We start from the raw sequence: 21,829 nt of genomic DNA, 5'->3' as shown, positions 1-21,829 counted from the left end.
AAATGCTGAGATCCTGTTCGCCGAGCTGGAAGTTTTTGTTGCAAACGTTTCGTCCCCTGGCTAGGAGACATCATCAGTGCTCTGGAGCCTCCTGCGAAGCGCTTTTTGATGTTTCTTCCGGTATTTATAGTGGTCTGTCCTTGCCGCTTCCGGGTGTCAGTTTCAGCTGTCCGCTGTAGTGGTTGGTATATTGGGTCCAGGTCGATGTGTTTGTTGATGGAGTTTGTGGATGAATGCCATGCCTCTAGGAATTCCCTGGCTGTTCTCTGTCTGGCTTGCCCTATGATAGTAGTGTTTTCCCAGTCGAATTCATGTTACAAGTTGTCTGAGTGTGTGGCTACTAGGGATAGCTGGTCGTGTTGTTTCGTGGCTAGTTGGTGTTCATGTATGCGGATTGTTAGCTGTCTTCCTGTTTGTCCTATATAGTGTTTTGTTCAGTCCTTGCATGGTATTTTATAAACTACATTAGTTTTGCTCATGTTGAGTATTGGCTCCTTTGTTCTAGTAAGTTGTTGTCTGAGCGTGGCTGTTGGTTTGTGTGCCGTTATGAGTCCTAAGGGTCGCAGTAGTTTATAAAATACCATGCAAGGACTGCACAAAACACTATATAGGACAAACAGGAAGACAGCTAACAATCCGCATACATGAACACCAACTAGCCACGAAACGACAGGACCAGCTATCCCTAGTAGCCACACACTCAGACAACTTGCAACATGAATTCGACTGGGAAAACACTACTATCATAGGGCAAGCCAGACAGAGAACAGCCAGGGAATTCCTAGAGGCATGGCATTCATCCACAAACTCCATCAACAAACACATCGACCTGGACCCAATATACCAACCACTACAGCGGACAGCTGAAACTGACACCCGGAAGCGGCAAGGACAGACCACTATAAATACCAGAAGAAACATCAAAGAAGCGCTTCGCAGCAGGCTCCAGAGCACTGATGATGTCTCCTAGCCAGGGGACGAAACGTTTGCAACAAAAACTTCCAGCTCGGCGAACAGAACCACTACAACAAGCACCCGAGCTACAAATCTTTGCACAAACTTTGAATGCTGAGATCCATTTCAACTACTGAAGCTACAGCAGATAATATTGTGTAGACCAGGGAATGGACACTGAGGATCTAAAGGGCTACAGAACTCGTTGCACCTGAAAATACTCTCACAACATCAAACCACATTGTCTTTACCATTACCCTCAGAGCATGAACCAGAGCCAGTAGACAATGCTATTTCATAATGATTTATGCAAGTTTCGATTTGATAAACCTTTTCCACAAGACGATGCAATTCCAGGGAGTGTAATACCAGTATATAATAAATAGGTGACCCCAAACTCAACGTGGCACTTGACTCCTCTGTGTTTTCACTATGCTGTTACTCCCACTAATTTACAACGATCAAAAGAATGGAACCTACCCAATGATAATGTTGTTTTACTTTAGTTTAAAAGAAAGAATTAAAAATCACACACCAAGTTAGAGTCCAACAGATTTATTTGGAAGCACTAGTTTTCAGAACGCTGCTCCTACATCTGGTAACTGTCAGCAGCCTCTAAAAGCTAGCGTTTCCAAATAAGCCTGTTGGACTATAAGCTGGTTTTCTGTGATTTTTAACTTTGTCCACCCCAGTCCAACACCGGTTCCTCCACGTCATGACTTAAAAGAAAGAGCCAGCATTTCTATGTTATCACACCATCAGTATATTCCAAAACGCTTTGCAAACATCGATTACGCTTGAAGTGCAGTTACTGCTGTTATGTTGAATACCACACCAATTAATCAATGCTCAGTACAGTGCCACAATTTTAAATTGGATGAATGCTGCTTGAGGAAGGAATACGATTGGAATATTGGGCAAATACCCTGTTCTTTCTTTCAGTGGAGCAGGCACATGAATCCCAAAATGTTGATTTGTGATGCAGCAGGTAATTAAGAAGGCAAATAGAATATTGTCCTTTATTGCAACAGGGATGGAGTTTAAAAATAGGGAGGTTATGTTACAGTTTATAGGGTGATGATGAGGCCACACCTGTAGTTCTGTGTTCAGTTTTGGTCTCCTTACTTGAGAAAGGATGTATGGCACTGGAGGGTGTACCGTGGAGGTTGATTCCAGAGTTGAGAGATAGATTAGATTACTTACAGTGTGGAAACAGGCCCTTCGGCCCAACAAGTCCACACCGACCCGCCGAAGCATACCCACCCAGACCCATTCCCCTACATTTACCCCTGCACCTAACACTACGGGCAATTTATCATGGCCAATTCACCTAACCTGCACATTTTTCAAGTGTGGGAGGAAACCGGAGCACCTGGAGGAAACCCACGCAGACACGGGGAGAATGTGCAAACTCCACACAGTCAGTCGCCTGAGGCGGGAATTGAACCAGGGTCTCTGGCGCTGTGAGGCAACAGTGCTAACAGAGAGGGTTGGCTAATGATGAGAGATTGAGTAGACTGGGACAAGACTCATTGGAATTTAGAAGAATGAAAGGGGCTTACACAGAAATATATAAAATTATGAAGGGAATAGATAGGATAGAAGCAGGGAGGTTATTTCCACTGGCGGGCGAAACTAAAATTGGGGTATAGTCTCAACATAAGAGGAAGCAGATTTGGGACTGAGTTGAGAAGGGACTCCTTCACCCAAAGGGTTGTGAATCTGTGGAATTCCCTGCCTAGTGAAGCAGGTACAGCTATTTCATTGAATATTTTTAAGACAAAGACAGATTTTTGAACTGTAAAGGAATTAAGGGTTATGGTGAGCAGGCAGGTAAATGGAGCCAAGTGCATGAAAAGATTAGCCATGATTTTTTTGAGGGGTGGACAAGGCTCAGTGTGCCAGATGGCCTACTCTGGCTTCTTATCTGGCCTCAGTTTAAAATCCTTTCTGAAAGATGGACCCTTTCAAATGTAAGCATTTTCTCAGAATCCATCCAATTTGGATAATTAGATCTCTAGTCAGGCTTGAAACTTCAACCTCTGATTTACAGGTTTAACGGCTACTACTCAGGCTAAGTACTATGAACAATTTTAATCATTCTTTTGTGAACTAAGCATGCCTTTTCTGTATTACAAGCCTTTTCTGCAAAACTCATCCCTAGCTTCATACAGAAAGCAATCAAAAGATGGTACTATAATGCTTTTCGTTACAGAAAACATTATCTGGGATCAATTTCACTCTATTAAGAAATAAGCATATTAATTAGGAGTAGTAATAGGGCATACAGCCCTTGAGTTTGCTCTGCCGTTAAATATGAACATACAAAATTAATGTAAAGCTGTGTTCTAATGTATTACAGAGGCAATGTAGTGAATACAAACCAGAATGAACACAGGAGTTAAATGTGGCTTTGGAATTTACAACATTTGAAAAAATAATTTGGATTTATGAGATTAATGACAAAAAAAGTTCAATTACACAACTGGTTCAAGGCCAACTGAAAATGGAAGCCAATTTTAAAACCTATAAACACAGTACAAACATGTACATGTGCTTCATTATATATGGAAACAAAAAGTAATCACTGATCACACAGAAAGGGGCAAAAAAAGAAAAAAAAGCCACCAGAAAACTTGATAAAAGAGAACACACATTAGACGCTACTAGAGGGTCACGTGACAGACAACCACTTCCCAGAGAGCGCATGCACGCTACTTATCACTCGCCGGAATGACTGACGTAATCCCTTGATGACGTTAGGGTCACGTGTACCAGTGCAGGCGAAGGTCACGTGGCCGCGCCAGCTGGGTGCCGGCTCCGGCTGCCATCGTCCGCACTTGTCGCCGGCAGTTTGGTTGCTCAGGGTGTGCAGGCCGCTTTCTTGAAGCGACCCACGCACGGGACAAGCGGCGTTTGCTGTCGAGGGTGGATCAGCACGCCTCAGCGGAGAGGATGGGTCAGTGCGGGATAACGTCGTCCAAGACAGTCCTGGTGTTTTTAAACCTGATATTCTGGGTAAGTAGGTCAAGGGAAAGGGCTTACCGGGTCGGCTAAAGAATTGCGCCGTCTCCATGGCTGCCCGCTACCGCAACCCAACCTGACGACCGGAAGTGGGTTTGGTTGATTGACATGGAGCTGATCGGTCTGGTTGGCTGAGACTGCAGTCGTTAGGGGCAACGAGGGTGGTTCTCCGCTGCGTGAGGTTAGGTTGCACTGGCCTGTTGTGTTGCTGCGGATGGTGTCAGGAGGTGTACCGTGTAACGCGGCGGTGTTATCCCTAATTCAGGGCTAGGAAAACCTGGCTTCAAGTCCCGCCTGCCCCCGCGGTGTGTGTCATAGTATCTCTGATTTAAAAATACCTACATCAAAACAGGAAAGGCTGTTATGGGAGAGGCGGCCTCTGGAGTGGATATCATAACACAAATTGATTAAAGTATCTACATTTCAGCAGCTCCTAATTTTATCTTTAAATACGTTCCTATGCAATGCCAGAGGCTCAAACAGGCTATTACTGCTGCTAATTCTTTTTACAGCACTTCATAATTTTACTGTCATTATTCCTCATACCAATTTTTCAAATTCAGATGTAAACTGTTTAATGTAAATTCCTCAACTATTGCGATGAGATTTGAGCTGGTGCCTCCAGAGCATTAAGCCAAGCCTCTGGGTTATTAGTCCAGAAATAAAGGCACAATAGTTCCATGTCCACTAACTAATCTTATCTGCTGATTTTTTTTTTCTAATCAATCTGTTCAGGTATGAGAATATATAGCTTGGGAGCAGAGGGAATTTGAATCCAGGCTCCTGGCTCAAAGGCAGGCCACTAAATTAGACACTGCCAGATTAACCCTAATCTGCTATTATGTTTGTTTAAGACTGCAGGTGATTCCAGATAATTTCTGACACTAAAGCATTACTGCACCACCTTTAGACTGCTTTTTCTGCTGTTTGTTTGTGCAGAGTTGTCTGACGCATGACAAACCTTTGTAAACGTGTTTTTTTAAACATTGTCCCTTTTGTCTGTGAATAAAATTCTGTCTTTTCTAACTTAAATTATTTCATGTCCAACTTTCAAGATTTTTGTTTTATTTTATTGCTGGGCTTTTTAGGTATTATTTTTTTAAAAAAGAACTTGATGAAAGCAACATAAGTTTGGTTAGATTGCGCTATGTATGAATTCCTGCTATGAGTGATAATCTGCAATCACTGGAAAGATTTCTTTACTAAAGCCTTTTAGAAGAGAAGGGAGTATGAGAGGTCAGGATGAAAATAACTCCAGCCAGCTTCATTTTAAATGATTCATGTGCCAAGTTATATACAGTTACCAGGTAATTTGGTACAGTGTCCTACTGTATTCAATGCCTCTGGAGAGGCTTCAATAATGCAGAGCCTCTTCTTTCAAATGTGAAAAGAGATTGTAAGTGAAATAAATTCTAAAGTATTACTAAGCCGAATATGTAACTAACTTTAAATTCAATACAATTAGAAAAAGGGACCCCTTAAATGCATATTGTTATAACCTTGTGTGTCTTTAAACTGAATTTAATGCCTTGCAGATGTTCATTTTACTGTTTTAAAATACAGCTTTTGGCAATTTAAACCTTTTTTGGTTTATTTCAGCGTTGCAACAAAAATGGCATTGCAATCCCTGAAATTTAGAAGATTTAAGACTAGTTTGGTCAACGTTTCAAGATTACAAGGGAAGTTGTGGTGAAGTCTAGCACAAGAGAACATGGTCAAAATTAGATAAAGGCTTTTCAGGAGTAAAACTATGAAAACTTTCTGCACAAAGTATGCAAGATGTTTAGAATACATTTTTTTTGTTTGTTCCTAGTTTAAGTTTTAAATCCAATGTTGAATGTTTATTTTCAATTGACTGTATTAAGAAACATAAGAAAAAGGTGCTTAGCAAGGGACATTGTCAAAAAAAACTAGCATTGAGCTGTGTGATGTATATAGACAGATGGCCAAAATTCTAACTGAAGTGATAGGTTTTAAGGAGCATCATAAACAAGTAGAGGGGTTAAAGGAGGGTATTCCAGAACTTCCTATTGAATGACCTGTGATTTTGATTCCAATACTTGCCTAGTAGAGTATTTCAGGTATTGATTATTCCTTGTGCAAATTGCAGTTGCTTTATCCTTGAAGTAATGGTTAGGAATATCCTTTGTATGTTTCTGCAAAGTGTCAATGATGTGTTTATGGTGAAAAATGCCAGGTGAGTGAAAGTTGTCACATGTTTCACTTAGAGATTCTTTACTGCTGCAAAATACCGGAGATAGATATTTTGACTTCTATATGTCAAATGGAGAAAGGATGAAATTACAATAAAACTTTTATGGAAGTATAAACATGCACAACTGTCACTCCTCTGACATTTGTATCAAAACACACCCTGTGATACCCGACAGGGGCATGAGGAAAGGATACTTCTAACTATTATTTCTATGAATTTCTGTGCAGTTACTATGATTTCTTACAGTTAGTGCTTTTTGTTTCTACATTTTGATATGTTATTTTGGCTTCTGTGTATTGATCATGTAGTTACATTTGAGATCTTTACTGAAGCATAATTCAAGTTGTTTTTAGTTTGAACATGTTGTGACACAACTCTGTATCAGGTGGCACTTGAACTTGGAGTATCTGGCCCCAAGCTAGAGATGCTACCAGTGTTCCCCCGTGACCCTATAAGGGGCATAAATCTAAGGGTCTGTATTGCTCTTTGGCATTTAGGTGGCACAGGTGATCACTATTTACAATGAACCTTGAATTTTCACAAGACATTTGCTCAGGATTTAAATAGCTTGTCTGGCAGTTCTACCTGCTTTTCTAGTAAGGATTAGTGATTAGTGATCAACAACAAAATTTTGCTAATATTTCCACTCTTGCTCAAGGGGAAACTTTTACTTTCTGTCTCCTTCCTACTACTGCTGCTTCAGCTGAGAAATAGCTGAGCAGTCGTAACAGGATTTCTCTTAGGGTCTGAATTACCCCATTATATATTGGATCAACTGTTGAGTTGTTATAACTGAATGTAAAGTTTCTCGAGACGGTTCCTTTTGTCACTGCCTTCAGCCACAGATTAATCGTGATGTTTAATTGTGCAAAATGACAGCATGCATAGTCAAGAGGATTTTTTGCTCTTAGTAAGTGACAGCTCAAATGAATAGAATCCAATAAGGAATTAAACTTTGGTGTCTATTAATTTTCTCGTTTTGCTCATGTATGCTGTATGTGTCCAGTAGTTAGTATAACATCTGCCTGTTTATTTTCTTTGTTGCCAATAGTTCATCCTAATTGTGATCAAATGCAGATTTGTATAGGGTACAGTTTTCTTTTACTGTATTTGTGAATTAAATTTGCTATTAATAGTACTTTGGCATGTTCAGTAATCTGCACTGATTAAAAATGTTGATGCTTCAATACGTCTGCATCCTAGAACTGCAATTGTTCAGAATGTGATTTGTGTTTAGCAGACAACTTTTTAAAAGCCAGAGATGATTAACCTTATGGGTCACTTTCTGCTCTGGTGGGGGTGGAGTGCTGGCAATTTGATCCTCAAAGTCCAGATTGCTGTGTCCTATTTAGTCCTGTTTCTTTCTTATGTTTTTTTGCATCTAAATATATGGAGAGGGCTGCCCTTGTTCTTGCCTCATTTTGAGCTTTAATCATATCTACATATGTTAGAAATGTATAGGAACTAATAAAAATTTTTGTAACTTGATGCTCTCCTTGGGTGATTAGTACACACAAACAAAATGCTCCTGCTTGAAATGTTCTTTGAAATGAAAGTTACAAGTATGAAATATACCCTGAATGAGGAGCTACATGCTATGTTGTTTACAAATTGTGAAAAATAATTTCTTTATTTAAGAAAAGGATGTATGGAAATTTCATGGGAAACTTGCTTTCCTTTCACTGTTCTTTTGTATCATAGCTGTGCAATGCATTGTGCTATAAACAGGAAAGTGTTCTTCTCTGTATTCAAAAATGTTTCTGAATTAGTTCTGACACTTAATTGGCTCCAGATTTTGTGCTTATAATGTGAATGAAATCTGTTGAGGTTGATATTTGATTTGAATTGTTTACTTGTGACTTGTGTTGCACCATGTAATAGCTTTCTCTCCAGTGAAATTCATGTTTTGGTGAGATGAATGACTGTGGCATTTTGAGATAGCTTCCAATCGAAGTTCTGGCATTGAATGTGCAGTCTGTGCTATTATCGGAGATATAAATACAGAAACCTCAGTTTGTGTAGTACAAGTAGGAAATAATTATTTTCCCTTCCGTGCACAAGTCCCTGTTAAAGGCAGATGCTTGACCTACCCAGCTATGTGACTGACCAGCTGTAGTGTCTCATCCTGGAACTAATCTAGTAAATCTCTTCTGTTCTCTCCTTTCTGGGCAGTGAACAGGAAACCTAGTTTCTTTGTCTTTCCAGTTAACGTGAAGTACTAATGTTGATTGAAAATCAATCCAGTATTAAGTAATGAAGACTACTTAGTTGAATGTGGTCAAATGGAGTTTGTTTTGCTTTGGTTAGGAACTGATCCATGTGGATGTGTGACAGGAAGAATAAAGTTTTTTTGCAGTTGTTCCTTGTGTACTACTAATTTAGATGTCAACATATCTTACTACAGCACATCTGTGCACCAATGTTTGTATCCCACACATGGCACTTGGATCTGAAATCTTCTCCTAAAATAGCTAGCATTAACCTCTCATAACTCAGCTTTGTATGACTCTGTTTTCCTTCAACATTGGCACGGGCTCACATGCATTCAATAGGTATGCTTGGTTAGTAGCAGTCCATTCAAATGCTTATACAGTATTTGGCATAAATGTCTTGATAGCCAAGTACATGTGTAATCCTAGGAATGTTTTATAGATAATCTTTGTTTCTGGGTAACTGGAAAAATCAAGTTGAGATCTAGGAACTTGAATTGCTAGTTAGTAATATGTTGTATCTATTGCATTTGAGATTTTGGCATGAAAATCTTGAAAATATACTCTAACAGAATCAAAGCCCAAAAGTTAACCATTACTTGTGGTAGAGGCTGAAGGGTCCAAAGCTAATATCCCACAGTATTTCCTGATCAAGGCTTTGCACAGTGTTGATGTATTTTACGGACTTTTTAAATCCTAATTTTCCTCATCCGGTTTTCTTGAGGGTTTCACATTTTCCTGAAGAACCACATCGGTTTTGTGGATTGACTCATAAACTAGCAAGGTAGATAAGTGTGAGTGATTTTCAGTAGGCTGAATGCATCGAAGATTGAGGAGAAAATTGTTTTTCAATGTTCCCCAGTGTTCCAATTAAGGAAGACAAGCTAGTAATATTCTAAAGTTGAAGTCTTTTTCTGAGGATTGTACTTTTCTATGTTTACATTTCTATGCAGTCAAGTCCTAATCTGTAGAGTTAGCTAATCTTTGAGATAGCAAGAAGTTCTCAAATTGGTTTGATATCCCTTGCAATGTCTTACCAGTCAGACCAGTAGCTGTTCCCTGCCTTAACAATCTTCAGACCTCCTGATCTGCAGCCCTGCTCTGGATAAAATTACTCTTCTATCAAGACATTTAGTTTGTATTAAGCCTGTTTGTGTTTTATTTTTGATAGCAAATTTTAGTCATTTAGCACCAAAGTTGTTTCCTAATTTTATGGGATGAGTGAGTGGGCACTTTGGCAGAATGTGGATTTATTGCCCTAAATGGCAATAAAAATCTTGGAACCACACTTAATAAATACCGTACCACTAAATAGTCAACTTTATTGTAGGAAATAGCAATTCCTTTATTTTCTGAATCTCTGGAATAAACTACAAAATTGTGAAATGTTACCTACAAGAGATCTAATGCAAAGATAGTTTATTTGACTAAAATAAGTTGGCTATCCCACTAATCATGAATCTGCTTGTCAAAACTGCAAGTAATAAATCCATGCTGCTTTCCTAGTCCAAAGAATGGGAAGACCATCTTTGTCGTGTAATGTGCTGATACCAACGTAATATAAAACAGTCTTTTTAAACCAGATTTGCTGTGGTGCACTTTCTTCAGTATTTTTCAGCCTAGAATAAGATTTAAAATTAAGTAATTTTGTGATACTGAAAGGCAAAGCGTTTTGTTTGCTGTCGTCCTTGAGCTTGCCTGAGCATGGCTACAGCTATGCAGTTCTGAAAGGAATAGTCCATTTGCTGGAAATATTTTGGACCTCTAGTACTGATGTGAAGTTTGACTCAGTCCTAGTTGTCATATCTGCTTTGAAACTTATTTTTAATGCATGGATGTGGCAGTGTAATATTAATATGTATTTTGGACTGTATTCTATAAATATGATTAGCATAGTTCTAAATTGGAGCTCTGGTTGTCTGCTTGTGCCTCAGCACTCCAAGTAAATTATTTATTACAAATTTAGATCCCTATAAAACTAAGCACAGTGCCATCTTTTGCTCTTTTTTAAAAAAAACCTACTTAAATGGCTATACTGTGTAATTTTGTCTAACGATGACAACTAATGGTGCAGTATGCTTCCATTGATATCACCCAGTTGGCTGCATACAGGCCAAAGATGTTTGATATGAATCTGATTGACTTTGGAGGAGAGTTGCATCTGGCACTTTTGTCTTCATTCTACTGTGCAAGGATTTGGCAGGTCTCGAATTCCCTACTTTAGGACACTACTGCGGGATTTCCATCTTTGCACATACCAGTTCAAAAAAGCAACCTGCCACTAATCCCTCAAGCACCCTAAAAATGTGTTTTTAAACTCAGCCTTTCCAGCACTGGCCCATCCAGTTAACAGACAAACAAGCTACTGGGAACTGAACAGTATGGTTCTACTTTGAAGTAGCTGCTTCTCTTTGGAATAGGACAGATGAACATTAAACTTACATTCTCAATCTGACTCGCTCAATGCTACACCTGTGTGTTTGTGCACAGTCATTAGGCTGTCCAATATTTGTATTTTCCATTTTTTGAGCTTGCTAATGCTTGTATACCATTTCATAGTAGTTGGCTGTTTTTGTCAGTTGATAGCCAGCATTGGTCAACAGTTTATTGGAGGTGAATTGGGGCTGGGAGAGCTTGATGCTGATGTCCACACAGAATATCACTAAGAATTTGAGTTCATGAAAGTGTCTTATCTTAGGTGAGAAACCAATGTGGGATAGTTTGGAACTCGAGCATTTGATGTGCCCTGGAGCTTTGCCCTCTAAAATAAGACATACAAGCTGATTTGTTCCCAGTTATTTCTACTCTGAGCTGAGTTAACATTGAGCAATGTTTTGTCAGTTTCCTCAGGCTGGGGAGAGACCGGAAACAGCGGCCATCATTCCTGCTTTTGATATGCATTCTTGAAATGTGTGCATTGATGTTGGGCATGAACTGAACTGGGAGATACTGATCAACACTCAGCACATGCCCATCATATTGGTGGGATAACTTGGCTGCAATCCTTATAGATCTGTATCAATTAGCAAGAGTTAATTGTTTCAGGACAGAAAAGTAGAGATTTAAAGAGAAATTCCATAGACTAATTCCACGTTCCTACTAAAATCTAGTTCTCAAATGTTGAATTTTATTTAATTGAACTATGGTGTTCCCATTATGCTTTTGGAAATATGAACAGACTGTCCAAAATACCTTCCAATTCAGCACCTATCCCCCCTTCTCTTCCATATGTACCTGCAAAGTTTTCCAATAGGGATCGCTGTATTGGGAATCATTTTCACCCTCCCTCAACGATATTTTTTATGGTGGAAAGGAAAATGGATAACTTAATGCTTTAAAAGCTGGCACTGCCAATCCCAAGCTTGTTTAGGCCAAAGGATATTGAAAGAAAGTGTAGTGATTTGATACCAAATTGCTCTAGTTATACCATGTTTGCACTCTGACTTTAAACCTCTTGAATGTTATAAAGATTTATCTTGAGGCTTGTGGATTAGCAGGTTCCTACACTGCATATTCCTCATGTCACCAGTCCCTATAATGAAAATCCTGGTACTTTGTGCATTGAACAGGGCACAGTTTCAGTTCATGTTCTGAGTCTGACCTACTTTGTGAAAATATAACAAATTGCATTGGTGATTAATGCCACATCCTGTCATTTGAGTACTAATCTGTGCTTAGCATGGAGCCATTGTTTTGTTAAGAGGCACCTTTTTTGAATATAACTTGAACAGTGGTAATTGAGATGTTGTGTAGATACTATATCAAGAATTTTAAGTGGCAATGGTAATAAAGTTGAACTAAAGTGATGGTACTTCCAAAGAGTAGGTACTGCTATTATAGTGAACAGACAGTTTACTCTGGAGGGGAATCTTTCAAGGTTTTAAATCCTTCAAGGTTTGTAACCATACATAATTTAACCCTGATGAAGGGCTTATGACTGAAACATCTATTTCCCCTGCTTCTCAGATGCTACCTGATCCGCTGTGCTTTTCCAACACCACACTTTTTGACCATGATTTATCCCCATAACTTTTTTAAAAGGTTGTTGGAGTTTGAAGCATTGCAAGCTGTTCTTGGAAAGAGGCAGCTGTTTAGCTGATGGGGAAAGTTGTAAGGCTGCTGGAAAATTTAAGCAACTATTATGTAGGTATTTAAGGGAACAGGTGGTTATGGTTCGGTCGGTTCTGCTATAACACGTGTTTCTCCAAAGCGAATTGGTTTTAATGTGTTTGAACAATTACATTACAGTACCATTAGAGTACTTGTTACCTATGCTGCAAATCCTGTAATTCTAAAAAAGTTTTAAGGACCAAGAAAGGTCTGACCGTTAACATACAAGTATAGTTTGTTTTCCTTCCTTTCTCCATGTAGTAGTGATCATGTTGGTGTTTATGTGCCTTGAGTGATTATCATTGAGTTTTGACAGATCATGGACTCAAAATTTTCTATATTTCACAATGGGACACAATGTGATCAAAGGTTTTTGGAAATCTTTTGGATCTTTTAATTGTATTAGCACTTGAAACAGAATGTAAAGCACTGTAGTAGCTCTGTTTGATTACCAAAGTATAAAGGCAGAGGCAGCCAACTGTGTGAATGTGGTTCATCCACCTGATAAACACTTCAGGCACTTTTGTATTTCTGTAAATCTGGCAGTGGAATAACTAGCTGCAAGTCAAAGCAAGGAAATGATCCTGCATGTCTGTGCACCAGTTTGTTAAATTGCAGTTGGGTCTCTACATTAACTGAATATCCTGCTGTAAGTTCAGTGAAGTGCCACAAGCTCCCATCTTTTAAACCATAGTTCTGTCAACTATCAACATGGAAAGCATTCTAGTTGCTAGGGCTCTCTTGAAATTTGGTTGTATCATGCCTCCAAAGTTCTGCATTTCAGTGCTTAATTTTCCATTTTAATGAGTATAATTATCTGTTTCACATGACTTGGCATCACTGCCATTTAAAAATTTTGTTGTGTTGCTTACCTATATGGGATAACATATATGCTATAGATGTTAACCCCCTGCCATCTGAAGTCATCCAAACTGAGATTTTGATGTGTCTCAAGTCCAGGTAATCTCTTCCTCACAACTCCAGTCTTTAGTGTTGATGTATTGCTCTTAAACTTTAGTGTTAATAGGTTGGTGTACTAAATTAATAAATAAGGATTTAAACATGATACCTGGAGGCTCTGTTGCACATGCTTACAAGGCCTGAAATGAGAGAGAGCTTGGGAACCAGTGGTTTCAGTGACCTGGCTCAAGTGATTCAACTTGGTGCCGATTGCAGAACTTCATTTTGCATTGAATACAACAGTGTAGTTTAGATCAAGTCATTGTACCAGAGTAAAAGATGTGTAATCCTTAATCTAATCAGGTCTGCAGAAAAAGTCCATCAAATCATATATCCCTTAAGACATTTCTGAACGGAGGAAATAATGAACAGACAGTTGACTCTGGAAGGGAATGCTTGACAGAAGGTTTTAAATGCTTCAAAATTTGCATCTATACATAATTTCAGTAAATTTAAGGTGGTTATTGTTTGAAGGAATGCAAGCGTGTTCTTGGAGAGAGGCATCTGTTTAGCTAATGGGGAAACTTGTAAGGCTGGTGGAAAACGTAAGCAACTAATATGTAGGCATTTTAAGTGAATAGGTGATTATGGGACAGTCAATTCTGCTATGTGTTTCTTCAAAGCAAATTGGCTTTAACATGAATGAAGCTTTTAGACATTTATTTGAAGAACACTAACTTTCCTTCCCTGTGTTGGCAAGAACGCAATTCTGGCCCTATGCGTTTAAATGGTTTTGCTATTGAACAATTTTCTTATAATGCAAGATTGCATGAGAACGGAACTATTACTTTATATCAAAACCAACTGTATTAGCTTTGGGATCGGTCAGAAGATCTGCCAGTGTCTCTTCCTGTCCTCTATCTTCCTAATTCCTCTTCAATTTATGAGCAGAACCTTTAGATGCAACAAGGAAAAGTCAGGGAACTATAGACCAATAAGCCTGACATTGTAGTGGGCAAGTTGGAGGGAATCCTGAGAGACAGGGTTTACATGTATTTGGAAAGGAAATTGTCTCTCGAACTTGATTCAGGTTTTTTTTGAAGTAGTAACGATTGAGGGCAGAATGATGGATGTGATCTATATGGACATCATCATTAAGGTGTTCAAGATTCCTCAAGGTCAACTGGTCAGCAAGGTTAGATCTCATGGAATGCAGGGAGAACTAGCTATTTGAATACAGCGCTGGATTGAAGATAGATGATTGGTTGCCTTTCAGACTGGAGGTCTGTGACCAACAGTGTGCCACAAGGATCAGTGCTGGGTTCACTGCTTTCTGTCACTTCCATAAATGATACAGATGGGAACATAGGAGGTATGGTTATAAGTTTGTAGATAACACCAAACTTTGAGCTGTAGTGGCCAGCAGAACTTGGTGTGCAGGTTCATAGTTCTGAAAGTGGAGGTGTAGGTATATAGTATGCTTGCCTTTATTGGTTAGTGCATTGAGTATAGGAGTTGGGAAATCATATGGCTGCACAGGACACTGGTTAGACCACTTTCGGGATACTATGTGCAATTCTGATCTCCCTCTTATCGGAAGGATGTTGTGAAACTTGAAAGAGTTCAGAAAAGATTTACAAGGATGTCGCCAGGGTTGGAGGGTTTGAGCTATTGGGAGAAGCTGAATAAGCTGGGCTATTTTCCCTGGAGTGTTTGGAGGCTGAGGGATGATCTTGCAGAAGTTCATAACATCATGAGTGGCATGGATAGGGTAAGTAGACAGGTTTTATTTCCTGGGGTAGGGCAGACCAAAACTAGTGGGCATAGGTTTTAAGGTGACAGAGGAAAGTTTTAAAAGGAACCTGAGGGCCAACATTTTCTCAGAGGGTGGTGTGTGTGTGTGAAATGAGCTGCCGGTGGAGGTTGATACAGTATTTAAAAGGCATTTGGATGGGTATATGAATAGGAAGGGTTTAGAAAGATATTGGCCAAGTGTTAGCAAATGGGAGTATATTAATTTGGGATGTCTGGTTGGCATGGATGAGTTGGACTGCAGGGTTCGTTTCCATGTACGTCCCTATGACTCTGAGGTACAGCTCTTAAATCTTGATTGGTTCCAAGAAATGCTACTTACAATGGCAAGGGAAATATGTCCACTATGCAATCTAAACAGGGGCTTTTATATAGAAGACATTATACTTTTAAAGCATTCCAGGATTCCTTCATATTATCATTCCATTGTTGAGTGAGGTATCTTACATAATTGGATTGGATTATAAAGTTATGGTGTTTTTTGTTTCTAAACATCATTGTAAACCATGCTGCTCCAGTGCAGAACATTTAGTGATCAAAGCTAACCTTTCTGGTCAGTAAGAATTGAAGTTTTACTAGCAGGCCAGTTTCTTTGGTTATCAGCTTCAAAATGTTTGAGCAGTTTTTGTTACTGGGTTGATTAAATCCAATGCATCCAGTAATCCAGAGTTAACTCTGGAACATAGTAATTGTGAATCTAAATTGTTAATTAAAACTCAGGTGAAATTGCCATCCGTTCTGGTGTACATGTCCCACACCATGGTTTTGTGACGCTTCTGCAGCGTCTACAGATGCATCTTGGTTGTAAAACCAGTCACCACTATGCAACAGCTGTCATGCGTAATAAATGCGTTCTTTTCAGCTACATAACCCAAATAAAGCTGGAACCTGTGACCAAATAGCAATATCCTATAGTTGATCGAAAAAGTTTCAATTGCCAGTTATTCAATGTATTCATTTTAAAATGTTTTGATACAGGCGGCAGCAGGTATCCTGTGTTACGTGGGGGCCTATGTCTTCATTACGTATGATGACTATGATCACTTCTTTGAAGATGTGTACACACTGATTCCTGCAGTTGTCATCATTGGGGTTGGGACTCTGCTGTTCATCATTGGCTTGATCGGCTGCTGTGCCACGATTCGTGAAAGTCAGTGTGGTCTGGCAACTGTAAGTAGGTGTAAAATGACAAATTAAAGTAAAGCATGCTGCCTTATAGAATACTGCAGTTTTAAAATTGTAATTGAAATGAATCTTGGTAAAATATGTCTTGACTTCAAGCTAGTTGGATTCTCACTGGGAGTTTTTGACTTTTGAATCCCCTATAAATAGGTATCATCAAAATGGTTACTGTTTCTTCCACATTGCATTCAATTAGCAATAAATAGCCATGATGTTTAGCTGAAAAAAATTCAGGCTGCCTGACAATTTGGGTTCAGTTATAGATCTGAGAAGTAAATCTTGAATTAAGTCTCACCATCTGATTATTTGTTTTGATAAAGGTGTTAACTCTCTCCGCCCTCCCAATTTATTTGCCTCTGACTCATGCCGAGGTATGATTTCATCAATACCAGCTGTCCTCTAAGTCATTAAATGGTCAATGAGTCAAATTTGGCAGAGAATCTTACTCCCTGTATATGGCATGTGAGCTTATTCTATATGCTGGCTGGTACACTTTCATCAAGATAATCAGCCAGTGACAGTACTTCATTGTGACTTCCCTGCTGATTGAACAATACCTCACCAGTTGGGGTCTTTTGGTGTCTCTGCCTCGGTTGCATAATCTTCAGCAAGTGAAAAATTTGAGAGATTGCCTTTCATGTTACTGGGTAATGTCTGCTGGTGACAATATTGGAAAAATCTGGCATAAAGTTACTGAGTCTAATAATGCCAAGCAGCAATGTAATTTGTAATTGAAATGCTGTTATGGCTCCACATCTGTTGATCAGTCCACTTGAATTATTTATCTCTTTATGTACTACTTAAAAACAGCTGGGGAAATTTAAATTCAATCAATTAAATAAACCACGAACAAACTAGCCTTAGTAATGGTGACTGTGAAACTACGGATTATCATAAGCTTTTCTGGGTCGCTAGTTTCGTTTGGGAGGGGAGCAAAGAACATTTGCTTTTACTAGTCTTGCCTGAATGTGATGTTAAATTCACAGCAATGTGCTTGTGAACTAGCCTCTGAAATAGCTTAACAAGTCACTCGGTTGTATTCAATAAGTTGGCTCACTTTCTTCAGGGAAATTAAGAATAGACAGTGAATGTTGGTTTTGCCAGAATGTCTACGTCCTGTAAATAAATTAAACAAAATGAAAACACGTTAACAATGTAACTTTTGTTCTACAATAACTCGTCTCTTTTTTTTCTTTTTCCCAAAGTTTGTGCTGATCCTCCTATTAGTTTTCATCACAGAGTGGGTTGTTGTCGTACTTGGCTATATCTACAGAGCAAAGGTAAATGCATATACTGCTCTAGATGCGATATAATTCTTAGTTTGAAGAAGATAGGTGTTCATGATTTCAAGGAAAGGAGGGGAAAATAAAACCAGAACGCATTCCATATCTGCAAAGCTATAGGGCAAAAGAATATCATTGCATATATTTAGCTTTTTTATCTAATGCCTCTAATTATAGTAAAATAGCTGGTTGTGTAATTATATGACACCGTCCACACACACACATCCTGTGCACCCTAACAGGGAGCATGTTCAAATCTCGATCAATCTTTCTTTTCTTTTAATTTTGTGTAAAGATTGGCAGAGTAAATATACAACTGAGACATATCACCAGCGATCCAAGTCGCTGAATAATCTCTCTCATCCCAAGCCCTGAACTATATTCATTACTTGCAGCCAAGAGTTTCAAGCCCCAGATGCTGTACAGAGAAGAGCTAGAAGATACTAGAATTATAACATTAATTTGCGAGGAGTGACTGATGAACTTTGGCGTTTTCAGCTTTGAAATGCAATTTGAAAGGGTAGATTCATAGTGTGGTACAGAAAAATGCACTGTATTATAGTAATGGCAGCAGGACAAGGGAATGCAAGTTCAAACTAGCAAAAGATGAGTTTAAACTTGACGTCAGGGTATATATTACACCATAATTACCGTCTGGGATGAGTTCTTGCCTTACGGTACTGGTGTTGAAACTTTAAAATTAATTTGTATATAAATAAAGTAAGGAGCTAAATGTTATGACAAGTCATGAGATTGCACTGAATAGAGAAACTGGAATGGAATTTCCTCTATCTTTCCTGTGCTTACACTAAAATAGTCTTTGAATGTGAAAGGAAGGTCTGAGATTTTGATAACCCTCATCTCAAAGTGGGACACTCTGTCCTGAGGTGATCCACATAATTACTGCTTAGATTTCAGAATTGAAAGAGTAAGCTATTGATTCATTTGCTTCATTGTTTCACGGTTTGCCAGCTTCACCAACTTAGTAAATTTTGTCTGTTTTCTTTACTTGAAACTCTACACACCTGTGGTGCTCTCCTTGGTTTAACCCTGAGTCCCATGGTATTGATGATTATAACTGAGTGGATTGTGTAAACTCTTTTATGTTTGGCTTTCTGTAATTGAGTGCAAGCAGTTTTTGTACGGCTAATGCAATACCACACCCTTTAAGCCATTAAAAGAGGCTTTATAAATAGACTGTTTGAAATAAAGTGACATAAGGCAGTCAGTATAGAAGCTAATCTACACTGGTAATCCTAGAGCTCCTTCCATAATAGCACTGCAGGTGTACCTATACCGGACAGTGTGTTGGTTCAAGAAGGCATGCTCACTTCCATCTTCTCTAGGGAAATTAGGCATGGGCAAGAAATGTTGGCCTAGCCAGTAATGCCTCCATCCTGTGAAAGAACAAAAAAGTTACTCCAGAGTTATTAGCCATAATTAATTTGAGGTAATCAATTGGATTATGCAAAGTGAATTTACTTTATTAAAAATTTGTAGTTGTAGTTTTGCGCGCAGTGAAATAAGTAAAGCACTTTGGATAAGGTCACGTTGCATTTCTGTAGCAACTTTCATATTGCTTTTAAGTGTCACAAATTAATTTTAATGTATAAATATTCTGGTTCACTTCATGGATGCTTGAGGTAGTCTGGGTTGTAACCAGCTACAGAGTGTTGTTTTTGTTCAGTTTTGAAATAAATTGAAAAGTTCACTGGAGTAAATGCTTATGGTTATTTTTTTCTGAATACAATGAGGAATATATTGTTTATAACCAGAAGAAAGTGAGTACTGCAGATGCTGGCGATCAGAGCTGAAAGTGTTGCTGGAAAAGCGCAGCAGGTCAGGCAGCATCCAAAATCTTTGGATGCTGCCTGACCTGCGCTTTTCCAGCAACATATTGTTTATAACCACACTATTTTACCTTTTGTCTGTTGTGAAATAAGTCATCCATGCAGAGTGAAGGTGCCTAAAGTTTGTTCTGATTTGTACAGGTGGAGGATGAAGTTGATAATAGTATTCAAAAAGTGTACAATGAATACAATGGAACATATCCAGATGCTGCCAGTCGTGCAATCGATTACGTACAAAGACAGGTGAGAGTAATTGTGCAATATGCACACTTTCAATTTGCTAACTTTTTGGCAATGCAATCTGGATGATAAAGCCTCCTTTTTCTCATCTAAATTATTCCATGTCATAGTGCAAACTGTAGGCTTCATCCAATCTTGCATACTATTCAATAATATTGGAGCACGCGTGGTTAGTTCTCCCAGCTGATTGTTTTGCCTTGAATATTTTGACCCCCCAATTCACTGGAGAGAGATTTTTGCCAGCAAGCACAAGTGGCAAGTTACTGTTTCTCTGGTCAGGTTTGCACTGAGCATGTGATCTATATGCATAGACAGTGCTGTTCCTTTTTGTTGGTCTGAGTGTATTAACTTGAACATTTTAATGACATTTTATTATTCTTATACAATTGCAGTCTTCATACTGCTTCCAGTGCTCATCAGTCAGCACACAAAGATCTATATGATCGTAATATTGGACAAGTTGTTCTGTACTGAGAACACATTTGTAACAAGATGTTTATGCAAATACAATTTGTTGAAAGGCTTATCGTGTTAACCTTATCTAATACGTTAACATATTGAATTACCTTTGGCACATTAGTTGTTATGCAAAAGCATTAAATAAAAAGATACATATCCAGTTAATTTTGGTTTTATGTTTACTTATTGAAAGGAGGATGTTAGTCAGGATATAATGTTCCTTTCTCTAAGTAATGCCATAGTTTTTGTCTGGGGCAGATGTTTCATGTCTCGGTTGCAGGATAGATAACAGTCAGCAGTAGGAAGCCTTACCCAGTATTCCCTACCGCCTCCAGGCCACTGCCTTTGAAGCTAGTTTAATTGCAATACAGTTACTACTTTGGCACAGTGGAAGTTGTATCCTCCTACATGTGTAATTATGTATGTTGTAATCACTTGTCTTGAACAGGCAAGATTGATAATTGTAATTTATAATGTATAGTGAACAATATGACCTGATTCCTAAACATCCGAAGCAGAGTACGATAGATTTTTTTCTGTAAATATATGGTAACTTGCTCCTAAGTTTTCAGATGACTACTGGCTGCTCTTGTAGCTTGTGATTCAAACCCCTCTAATCTTACTGTACCACTTGCAATATTATCCTACTGTTTTTCTTCTAAATGAAGAAAACTAAATTAATGGAACAGTCAGTTAACCCAATTTATATATCATTGTAAAATGTTTTGTGGTAGTTTCTTAAAATATATGGGGATTGAAGAATTGTGAAAAGCCTTCCTTTTGATCCAAGGTTTCTGCAAAAGCAAGTGACAAGAGGCTGTGGCAGCAGTTGACACGTTGCAATTTACTTCCTAAGCCCACGGCAGAAAGAGGCTGAAACAGCAGTATTTCTTGTTTTATATATAGTCCCTAATGGAAACTCTGCATGAGATTGGGTGGTGGAAGGGCAAACGTTAATAACTACTTTTGGATTTCTGTCGTAAGGTCTGACAGGGTGGGTTTCCCTTCTAAAGGAATTGTTGCAAATAATTTCTGTAACTGCATATAAAAATATGACAGCAAGTTGTCAAAGTTACAAAATCTGATTTTTGGCCTCTTCAGGGATTTGCAGGCATCAATTTTAAGAACTACCATGTGTATTGTGACAAGTTCTAACAAAATGTGTTGCTGTTTTATAGCTGCGTTGTTGTGGCATCCACAATTTCTCTGATTGGGAAAATACACAGTGGTTCAAGCAGACAAAGAATAATAGTGTACCAATCAGCTGCTGCAGATCGGGTGTCAGTAACTGCACAGGCAGCATGCAACGTCCTTCTGACCTGTATTCAGAGGTAAGGGTGTTCAAGAACAAATGACTAGTGTTGCAGACGAAAATTACTTGGATCAGTTGTACGTCAAAAATTCTCATTTAACTTGAATTCCAGTAAGGCTCAAATTCCAAGTAGCTACTTTTTCAAGGCAGTGGGTAGATTTGTTCCACAGCAGTGGGTTTATTAATCAAAGCATTCATGAGAGGTATTCGGACTTTCTCAGGATATGTTAATGTCCTACATACTACTTTTCCTGTCAACACCGTTGTAGCACTTAATG

At 38.7% G+C, this 21,829-nt stretch overlaps 1 protein-coding gene across 1 annotated transcript in view; it reads left to right on the top strand.

Annotated features, from left to right (window-relative positions):
* Positions 1–3,724: 3,724 nt before the first annotated feature.
* Positions 3,725–21,829, top strand: part of LOC132834729 (tetraspanin-3-like) — a 45,973-nt gene continuing 27,868 nt past the window's right edge. Inside the window, exons 1-5 of the mRNA XM_060853693.1 lie at positions 3,725–3,972; positions 16,204–16,395; positions 17,613–17,687; positions 19,682–19,783; positions 21,418–21,570. Coding sequence (XP_060709676.1) covers positions 3,910–3,972; positions 16,204–16,395; positions 17,613–17,687; positions 19,682–19,783; positions 21,418–21,570 — 585 coding nt within the window. The 5' untranslated portion in view covers positions 3,725–3,909. The remainder of the gene's footprint in view (positions 3,973–16,203; positions 16,396–17,612; positions 17,688–19,681; positions 19,784–21,417; positions 21,571–21,829) is intronic.

The sequence above is a fragment of the Hemiscyllium ocellatum genome, chromosome 42 (genome assembly GCF_020745735.1).
Source record: "Hemiscyllium ocellatum isolate sHemOce1 chromosome 42, sHemOce1.pat.X.cur, whole genome shotgun sequence".
Taxonomy (NCBI): Eukaryota; Metazoa; Chordata; class Chondrichthyes; order Orectolobiformes; family Hemiscylliidae; genus Hemiscyllium; species Hemiscyllium ocellatum.
This window is presented reverse-complemented; position numbering and strand designations above follow the sequence as displayed.